This window comes from Galeopterus variegatus, unplaced genomic scaffold, assembly GCF_000696425.1.
Source record: "Galeopterus variegatus unplaced genomic scaffold, G_variegatus-3.0.2 Scaffold1239, whole genome shotgun sequence".
NCBI classification, from domain to species: domain Eukaryota; kingdom Metazoa; phylum Chordata; class Mammalia; order Dermoptera; family Cynocephalidae; genus Galeopterus; species Galeopterus variegatus.
This window is the reverse complement of record NW_007727350.1, coordinates 115,472-125,981: the sequence shown is the minus strand read 5'-3', so window position 1 is coordinate 125,981 and position 10,510 is coordinate 115,472. Positions and strand designations below refer to the sequence as shown.

The window sequence follows — 10,510 nt, the reverse complement described above, 5'->3', positions numbered from 1 at the left end:
ATTTTCTCAGAAATTGAAAAGACTATCCAGACATTTATATGGAATAACAAAAGAAGCCGCATAACCAAAGCAATGCTGAGCAAAAAAAATAAAGCTGGAGGTATTACTCTACCTGACTTTAAACTATACTACAAAGCTATAATAACCAAAACAGTATGGTACTGGCATAAAAACAGACACACTGATCAATGGAATAGAATAGAGAATCCAGAAATCAATCCACACACATACAGCCATCTGATCTTTGACAAAGGCAGTAAGTCTATACACTGGGGATGAGACTGCCTCTTTAGCAAATGGTGCTGGGATAACTGGATATCAATATGCAGGAGAATGAAACTAGACCCATACCTCTCACCATATACTAAAATCAACTCAAAATGGATTAAAGAACTAAATACACTCCCTGAAACAATAAAACTTCTTAAAGAAAACATAGGAGAAACACTTCAGGAAGTAGGACTGGACACAGACTTCATGAATACGACCCCAAAAGCAGGGCAACCAAAGGAAAAATAAACAAATGGGATTATATCAAACTAAAGAGCTTCTGCACAGCAAAAGAAACAATTAACAGAGTTAAAAGACAACCAACAGAGTGGGAGAAAATATTTGCACAATATACATCTGACAAAGGATTAATATCTAGAATATACAAGGAACTCAAACAACTTTACAAGAAAAAAAGAAGCAACCCAATTCAAAAATGGGTGAAAGAGCTAAATAGGCATTTCTCTAAGGAACATATACAAATGGCCAACAGACACATGAAAAAATGCTCAACATAACTCAGCATTCGGGAAATGCAAATCAAAACCACACTGAGGGGCGGGCCCGTGGTTCACTCCGGAGAGTGTGGTGCTGATAACACCAAGGCCACGGGTTCAGATCCCATATAGGGATGGCCAGTTAGCTCACTGGCTGAGCGTGGTGCTGTCAACACCAAGTCAAGGGTTAAAATCCCCTTACCGGTCATCTTTTTAAAAACAAAACAAACAAACAAAAAAACCACACTGTGATACCATCTCACCCCAGTAAGGATGGCTAAAATCCAAAAGACTCTGAACAGTAAATGCTGGCAAGGTTGCGGAGAAAAAGGAACTCTCATACATTGTTGGTGGGACTGCAAAATGGTGCAGCCTCTATGGAAAATGGTATGGAGGTTCCTCAAACAATTGCAGATAGATCTACCATATGACCCAGCCATCCCACTGCTGGGAATATACCCAGAGCAATGGAAATCATCAAGTCGAAGGTATATCTGTTCCCCAATGTTAATCGCAACACTCTTTACAATAGGTAAGAGTTGGAACTAGACCAAATGTCCATCATCAGATGGGTGGATATGGGAAGTACGGTATATCTACACAATGGAATATTACTCAGCTATAAAAAAGAATGAAATACTGCCATTTGCATCGACATGGATGGACCTAGAGAGAATTATGTTAAGTGAAACAAGTCAGGCAGAGAAAGAGAAATACCACATGTTCTCACTTATTGGTGGGAGCTAAAAGTAAATAAATAATTCACACACACACACGCACACAAAACCGGGGGGGGGGGAGAAGACACAACAATTACAATTCCTTGAAGTTGACATGACAAGCATACAGAAAGGATATTGTTGGGTGGGAAGGGGGAGAGGGAGGAGGGAGGGAGGTTTTGGTAATGAGCCACAATAATCAACCACATTGTATATCGACAAAAGAAAATTAAAAAAAAAAAAAAACTATATGAAATTCAAATTTCAGTTATGTCCATACAGTTTTCTTGGAACATAGTCACAGTCATTTGTGTATCTATTGTCTATGGCTGCTTTCATGCCACAAAGGCATAGTTGAGTGGTTATGACAGAGACCGTATGGCCTGGAAAGCCTAAAATATTTACCACCTGGCACATTATAGAAAAGCTTGTTATAAAGTTAAACATACACTTACCACCGGATCCAGAAATTCCTTCTCCTGGGTATTTACCCGAGAAACCTAAAACCTATATTCACAAAAACACGCAAACGTGTATAGCAGCTTTATTCATAATCACGTAAAACTGGAAACAATCCTAATGTCCCTCAACTGGTCAACGGATAAACAAACTATGGTGCATCCACTCAATGGGATATTATTCAACAATACAAAAGAATAAACTATTGACACAAATAACAATATGGATGAATCTCAAATGCATTATGCTAAGTCAGGGGCAAACTTGTTCTTGCCATATAGTAAATATTAGACTTTATGGGCTTTCCAATGGTTGTATAAGCCTCTAGACTGTGTATTATCATTCTTTATACTTGGAAACTATACAGTGGCTTCTATTTTCTGATATAAATATAGAGTAGACACACAAAAACAGGAGACCCAGAGTGTGGCAGAAATGGATAAGATGTCCCCTTAATGTCCATTCTCCACTTTTCATTGATAATAAAACCCCCAATGTAGCTGGGCACATGCAATAGATTATATTTATTTCTTCCTTATGGCTAGATATAGCCATGTAACTAAGCTGTGGCAAATGGAAAATAAGAGAAACTATGATGTATAATTTCCTGAAAAGGATCCCTGAAGGGGGTATGCTCTTCTACACACTTTTTTCATGGCTGGAACATGGAGATGTCAGATGGAGCTTCAGCAGCCATCTCGGATCATGAGGCAGAAAAAACACATGCTGAGAATGAAGGAGCAGCCAAGTCAGGAGGAACATGGGCCCCATGACTTTTTACTGCCCCTTTATGAATTCTGGAGTGCCTACCTCTGGACTTCTGTCATGAGAAAAACAATTCTATCTTGTTTAAGCCATTATTGTTTTGGATTTTTTTTTAATTCATAGCCAAGGCTAACCCTAATTATACACAGAATTCATTCCTTGCATAGGTAGCACCTGAGTGAGACTACGGAGGAGCTCTTGCTATGCAGACTTATAGAGCTGCCTAGTTCCACTCCATTCCCGGCCTGGTTCTTTTTCAACCTTCTCTCTGATACTGTGAGCTTCACATACCCTTCCATTGAATTCTTTTTTCTTTTTTTTAAAGATGACCAGTAAGGGGATCTTAACCCTTGGCTTGGTGTTGTCAGCACCATGCTCAACCAGTGAGCTAACCGGCCATCCCTATATAGGATCCGAACCTGGGGCCTTGTTGTTCTCAACACCACACTCTCCCGAGTGAGCCACGGGCCTGCCCTTGAATTCCCTTTTTTCTTAAGGGAGATAGATAAGTTTCTATTCTGTTTTTCAAACAAAGAAACTTAACTGATAAGACAAATTTTTCACACTGTGGAAAAATTTGAAAAGTGTTTGGGTTGAGTGTCTATTTCATGAATAAAAAAAAAAATATTGCTTAGGATATAATTACAGACTCGAATCAGCCTAATTCATCCTATTTTCACATTATGGTGCTTATCACACCCAGTACCTGTGGCCCAGTAGTAAATATCCCAGTCATTACTAGGCTCATTAATCAGGCGATCATAGAGGTTCAGCTGCTTCTCTGTCATGTGGTGCAGATGTTCTTTAGCAAAGAGGCTAAAAATGAGAAAGAGAGAGGCTGAAAAGGCTGTTTATAGTCAAAGAGAAGTGACACCAAGACTTCTATTCCCCTACCTAAGGAGGATGCAGTTTTCCAACATTCCTCTCTTTCTGCTCTCATAGAGTAGGCGGGCTCTTTTGGTTTCTATGGATTCATCAGTTCTTTCCTGCCATGGGGGCAAAGGGATTTCAATCACGTCATTTTGTGAATCTGCTGGGCTGTCACCTCTATAGGAGCGTCTGAATGATGTCACGCCAAGCAAAGGAGATAATAGGTTGCGCCTTGACAGAGCAAGCATCTGAAACAAACCACAAATGTTTATAATTATGACTACAATCACTATCATTTATTCAGTGTTAAGTAGGTACTAAATACATTCAATCTCATTTTAAAAAGTTATGCTGATACTGTCCCCACTTTACAGCTAGGGAAACCAAGCCTCAGAGAAATTAAATAGCTTACCCAAGACCATTCAAATAGTAATTGTAGTTAGGATGGACCCAGTCCTAACTACAAATATGATATGTTCTTTAGTCATGCCTTTCCAGAAATTATCCCAGCAGAAATATTTGCTCCTTCCTTTGCATTCACTTAAAATTCTTACAGTATGGTTTGTATTCTAGTCACTTGTCTGTGTTAAACCCTGAGGATAGAGAGATTTATCCACCAAAGTTCCCTAATCCACCAAAGTTCCCAGTCTGGAGAAGAGCATAAACTATCAAGATATGATGTGAAGGTGATGATGTCAGCAAGATGGTGGAATAGGAAGCCCCAGATCCTCCTTTCCCTGAAGGAAACACGGACTCAACAATACACAGACCAATTCCCTTTGTAAGAAATCTAGAAACCAGTTAGAGGCTCCTGCACCCCAGGTGGTTGTAAAACCAGCTGCATTGAAGCCAGCAGGAAAACCTGCAACATCTCTTGACACAGTCCCTCCCTCAGCTCAGAATGGCACAACCACAAGAAAACTCCCAGGTCCTGGGGCCGGCCCGGTGGCGCACTGCTACAGTGCGCCGCTTGGGAGTGCTGCGGCGCTCCCGCCGAGGGTTCGGATCCCACATACAGACCAGTTCCCGCTCACTGGCTGAGCGAGGTGCGGGCGCAGCACCAAAGGTTGCGATTCCGTTGCCGGTCCCGGTCCGGTACGGGCGCGACACTGAGGGTTGCGATCCATTGCCGGACACGAAAAAAGACAAAAAGGAAACAAACAAACAAACAAAAAAACTCCCAGGTCCTGGCAACTACCTGGGAAGGGAAAAATAAGATTGAAACATACATCCAGTGCTCAGATTTTCTGGGGGGTTAACCAAGGGGCCGGTTTCTGTGTTGTCTGAATCTAAGTTCCAACAGGAAAGGCCACCAGGTTGGGGGCCATGGAGAACAAAGGTGATGGTTTGGATTAGCAAGCACTCGCTCATCACAGTCCCCCCCCTGCTGTACGGCCAAGGCGGCCCCCCGGCTCAGTGAAAACAACAGGAGAAAACCCCTACCTCCCAGCTTCTCCCTGAGGAAGGAAAGAATTAAAGTGTGCATCCAATGTTCCAGCTTTTCAGGGGACTGTCCATGGGACTGGTTTCTGTCTCACCTGTCTAGGAGCACTCAACAGAACCTAGCATACTCTAGATGCCTGGGGGCCACTGAGAATAAAAGAGAGCTGGGCAGCGTGCTACTGATCCAGAGGACTCCTGAAACTGCAGAGAAAGGTCCATATGGCTCTGTGGCCTCCCCTGGGGCAGAGAGAGATAAGGGAAAAGTAGAGTGTGTGTACAATGTTCCGGCCTTTGGGGTAGATGCCTAAGGGACTGGCTTCTGTCTTACCCAACTTGGAGCACTGACAAGACCTGGTAAACCCTAGAAGTCTAGGGGCCACTGAGAATAAGGGATCTGGGAGACTTGCAGCAGCTCCATAGAAACTGCCATATCACAGACAGACACCAGAAGGAGTAAGAGATAATAAGCTTCTAGAGAAAGGAAACTGGCAAATCTCCCACTAATTAGGAATTTACATCCATAAGTCCAAAGGAGACACACCCTTAGAATAGATTGAGAAGCTCTCAGAATCTCTAACCAGAGAGACTGGTGAAGGTCAATCACCAATACAAAGCCATCCATAAAGACTAGGAAAGATGGATCTTTTTCAGATGCACAGATCCCAACACAAAGTTTCAAAGGACACAAATAGGGAAACACGGCCCAAACAAAGGAACAAAATAAATCTCCAGAAACTAACCCTAAAGAAACAGAGATATATGAATCACCTGACAAAGAATTCAAAATAACCATCATAAAGATGTTCAATGAGCTCAGGAAAATGATGCTTGGACAAATTAGAGTATCACCAAATAGAAAATATTTTTTAAAAAGAACCAAACAGGGCTGGCCTGTGGCTCACTCGGCAGAGCATGGTGCTGACAACACCAAGTCAAGTGTTAAGATCCCCTTACTGGTCATCTTTAAAAAAAAAAAAAAAAGAACCAAACACATTTTTGAACTGAAGAACACAATAACTGAATTGAAAAATTCACCAGAGGGATCCAACAGTGCCTTGATCAAGCAGAAGAAAGAATCAGTGAACTCAAAGACAGAGTATTTGTGGGCCAGCCGTGGCTCACTCGGGAGAGTGTGGTGCTGATAACACCAAGGCCATGGGTTCGGATCCCTATATAGGGATGGCCAGTTAGCTCACTTGGGAGAGCGTGGTGCTGACACCACCAAGTCAAGGGTTAAGAGCCCCTTACCAGTCATCTCTGAAAAAAAAAGATAGAGTATTTGAAATTGTCCAAACAGAGGAGCATTAAAAAAAGTAATAAAAACAAGTAAAAAAAAAAAACAACTAAGGGACTTTGGGATACCATCAAAAGGACAAATATGAATGAATAAATATATGCATTATGGAAGTCCCAGAGGAGGAGAGAGTGAGACAGAGAGAAAGAGGAAGAAAGCTTATTTGAAAAAATAGTGGCTGAGTTGGCTAGAGCATGGTGTTGATCAAGGGTTTGGATCCTCATACTGGCAAGCCACCAAAAAAAAAAAAAAGTAGCTGAAAACTTCCTAAATTTGGGGAAACATAAAACCAGATTCAAGAAACCCAACAGACCCCAACTAGCATAATCCCAAAGAAGTCCACACTTAGATACATAATCAAATTGTGAAGTTAGAAAAGAGCCACCAGGGATGTGCACACATAAAAGTCATATGAGAACACAGTGCAAAGGTGGCCATCTGCAAGCCAAGGAGAGAGGCCTCAGGAGAAATCAAACCTGCTAAGACCTTGATCTTAGACATCTATCCTCCAGAACTGTGAGAAAATAAATTTTTATTGTTTAAGCCACTCAGTCTGTGGTATTTTGTTATGTATTGCAGCCTTAGAAATGAAAACTCAGATTTTGAAGTCCCACCCAAAACATTCTGGATCAGAGTCTCTAGGATTGGGGGGCCGGCCCGGTGGCGCACTGCTACAGTGAGCCACTTGGGAGCGCGGCGGCGCTCCCGCTGAGGGTTCGGATCCCACATACAGACTGGCCGCTCACTGGCTGAGCAAGGTGCGGGCGCAACACCGAGGGTTGCGATCCCATTGCCGGTCCCAGTCCGGTACGGGCGCGACACTGAGGGTTGCGATCCATTGCCGGCCACGAAAAAAGACAAAAAGGAAAAAAAAAAAAAAGAGTCTCTAGGATTGGGCTCTGGCAAATGTATTTTTAACAAGCTCCCTCTTGGAGATTCTGCTGCACACTGATAGTAGGGATTCCTACTTTCTGCGCTAAAATAACTTGGCTTAGTAATGTCTACAGAACTGAAAGATGACAGGAAGGACCATCATCATCAGTATACAGAAACTGTTCTAATAATTGGGATCTCTTATTTTACTGGCCAAATTTCATCCATTTTTTTTCTGTTAGTATCAAGAAAGCATTACAAAAATGAAACAATACTGGGTGCAGCATGGATCCATAAGTCCAAAGGAATTTTGTGACACTGGATATGAGCTGCATTAAAAAATAATTTTATGCTTCTCTGGTTCATGTTTATATCCTTTATTAATTAAAAGTAATTATTTTTCCAAAGAGAAATTGTCAAAAGTCAAAGACAAAGAGAGAATTTTGAAAGCAGCAATTTTGAAAGTAACTCATCACATACAAAGTAACCCCCATGAGAAGATTTCTCAGAAGAAAACTTGCAGGGAAGAAGCGGCATGAAATTACTCAAAATTATGAAAGAAAAAACTGCCAACCAAATATACCATATCTGGCAAAACTGACCTTCAGTAATGTGGGAGAATTAATACCTTTCCCAAATAAACAAAAGCTAGGTAGTTCACCACCACTAGACCTGCCTTACAAGAAATAGTAAAGGAAGACCTTCAAGCAGAAATTAAAGGATGCTAGCAACAAGAAAGCATATAAAAATATAAATCTTGTTGGTAAAGGTAAATATATAGACAAATATAGAATACTGTAATACTGTAATCAGTGGTGTGTAAATCACTTTTAATTTTGGTCTAGAAGTTAAAGACAAAAGTATAAAAACAATAAAAATTTGTTAATGGATAAATAATATAAAAGGATGTAATTTGTGACATCAATAACTTAAAAGAGCAGTTTTTGTATGTGATTGTTATAATTATAAGGTGTTTTATGTAAGCCCCATGGTAATCACAAAGAAAGTATATGTAGAAGACACACAAAAGAAAATGAGAAACAAATCAAAGCATATCACTAAAAACAAATCAATGAAACACAAAGGATAACAGCAAGAGAGGAAAAGAGGGACAAAAAAAGCTACAAGATGGACAGGAAATAATTAAAAAAATGGCAACAGTAGTAGGTCCTTTATTATCAGTACTTTAAATGCAAATGGATTAAAGTCCCCAATCAAAAGATATAGTGTTTTGGATCCCCTTACTGGACAGTAGCCAAAAAAAAAAAAAGAAAGAAAGAAAGAAAAAAAAGGGCATACAGTGGCTAGATGGATAAAAACAAAACTGAATTCACATGCTGTCTACAAGAGACTCACTTTAGACTCAGGACACACATATGCTCTAAGTGAAAGGATGTAAAATGACATTCCATGCAAATGGTAACAAAAAGAGATAGCCACTCTTAAATCTGACAAAATAGACGTCAAGTCAAAAACTGTCACAAGACACAAAGAATATTATATAATGATAAAGGGTCAATTCGCTGAAAGATATAATAACAATTATAAATAGATATGCATCATAGCATACAAATACATGAAGCAGAAAAGGTGGGAAAAAAGAACTGAAGTGAGAAAGAGACAGCAACACCATACTAGTAGGAGATTTTTTTTTTTAAAAGATGACCCGTAAGGGGATCTTAACCCTTGACTTGGTGTTGTCAGCACCACGCTCTCCCAAGTGAGCGAACCGGCCATCCCTGTATAGGGATCCGAACCTGTGGCCTTGGTGTTATCAGCTCCACACTCTCCCAAGTGAGCCAGGGCTGGCCCTTACTAGTAGGAGATTTTAATACCTACTTTCAATAATGAATAGGACATGTAGTCAGCAGATCAGTAAGGAAACAGAGGACTTGAACACCACCAGACCAAATGAACTTAACAAACATATACAGAACATTCCCTCCAACAGCAGCAAAGTACACATTCGTATCAAAGGCATACATTTTCCAGGACAGACCACATGTTACATCACAAAACAAGACTTTAATAAGACTGAAATCTTACCAAGTATCTTTTCCAATAATGGAATAAAACTAGAATATGGAAACTAAACAACACACTCTTGAACTAATGGCTCAAAGAAATAATCAAAAGGGAAATTAGAAAATATCTTGAGACTAACAAAACTAAAACCTAACATATAAAATGAGATACAGGGGCCGGCCTGGTGGCGCACTGGAGAGTGCGCTGCTTGGGAGCGCAGTGGCGCTCCCGCCGAGGGTTCGGATCCCATATAGAGACCGGTTCCCGCTCTCTGGCTGAGCGCGGTGCGGGCGCAACACCGAGGGTTGCGATCCCGTTGCCGGTCCCCGGTACGGGCGCGACACCGAGGGTTGCGATCCCGTTACCGGTCAGTAAAAAAGACAAAAAGGAAAAAATAATAATAAAATAAAATGAGATACAACAAAAGCAGTACTGGGGGGGTGAGTTTATACTGCTGAACAGCTCCGTTAGAAAAGAAGAGCTCAAGATGCTATTTCAAATCATGAAAGACATTAAAGAAGACAACAGGGAGGGGTGCCCAGAGACGGTTGGCTAACTCCGCCTGGGACTTAGGTTAGACCTGAATTGGGTCTCGCATGATGACTGACCGTTCAACCAGATACTACCAGACGGGCACATAGTGGGCTCACGAAAGCATGGAAGCAACTTCAATCTGCTGAGCTGCAGGGTCGGCCTCACCTTGAGTTTGCCCTCGCCCTGTACTATGAGGCAGTTAAAGGCTCCCTATGGCCTCCAAGGTCACAGAGAAAGACGAAACTCAGTGCCCAATGCTGCCCGCCCGGGACATTAGAATCTCCGCTCTCCTCACCCGCGACAGAGTCGGGAACACTGCGGCCATCGCCATTTTTCCCTACCTGTACCGGAAGCTTGCGGTCTAGCGACTTCCGGGAACTTCTCGTCCACCCCGGAGGACCCGAGCCGGAAGATGCGTCCTTGCGTATAGCGGAAGTGGCCGTGCGTGTGACGCCAGAGGCGGGGGGGGCGGGACCTGGGGCGGAGAGCGGTTCGCGCGCTTCGGGCCTAGTCTGGACTCGCCGCCGCCGCCGCCATATTCCCGGTAACGGGGGCGCGCGGCCGGAGCCTACTGGACCGGAAGAGGGGTCCGGGTCGGCGCTGAGGCGGGGAGGGGGTCGGTTGAGCTTGGGGCTGGCGGAGGGAGACTCGGGCCTTTGAGGGAGGGGGCCGAGGGCGCCGAGTCGGGTCTGTGGGGAGGGAGCGGGGCGGGCCTAGCCGATTGGGCCTGCGTGAGATGCAGAGGCGGCTGGAGATCCCGG

The 10,510-nt window shown here is 42.7% G+C and overlaps 2 protein-coding genes across 5 annotated transcripts in view; one reads left to right on the top strand and one right to left on the bottom strand.

Annotated features, from left to right (window-relative positions):
- The window catches only part of SDHAF2 (succinate dehydrogenase complex assembly factor 2), a 21,800-nt gene extending 11,681 nt beyond the window's left edge, over positions 1-10,119 (bottom strand). The window contains exons 1-3 of one of the 3 annotated variants that reach the window (XM_008575793.1): positions 10,091-10,119; positions 3,605-3,828; positions 3,417-3,526 (exon numbers count right to left, since the gene is read on the bottom strand). In XM_008575793.1, the coding sequence (XP_008574015.1) occupies positions 3,417-3,526; positions 3,605-3,828 (334 nt within the window). In that variant the 5' untranslated portion in view covers positions 10,091-10,119. The other 2 variants (XM_008575791.1, XM_008575792.1) reach the window with 2 other exon arrangements.
- Positions 10,120-10,220: 101 nt separating this feature from the next.
- Positions 10,221-10,510, top strand: part of CPSF7 (cleavage and polyadenylation specific factor 7, 59kDa) — a 24,051-nt gene continuing 23,761 nt past the window's right edge. For both annotated transcript variants that reach the window (XM_008575783.1, XM_008575784.1), the window contains exon 1: positions 10,221-10,293. The gene's annotated coding sequence lies outside the window, so the exon portion shown is untranslated. The remainder of the gene's footprint in view (positions 10,294-10,510) is intronic.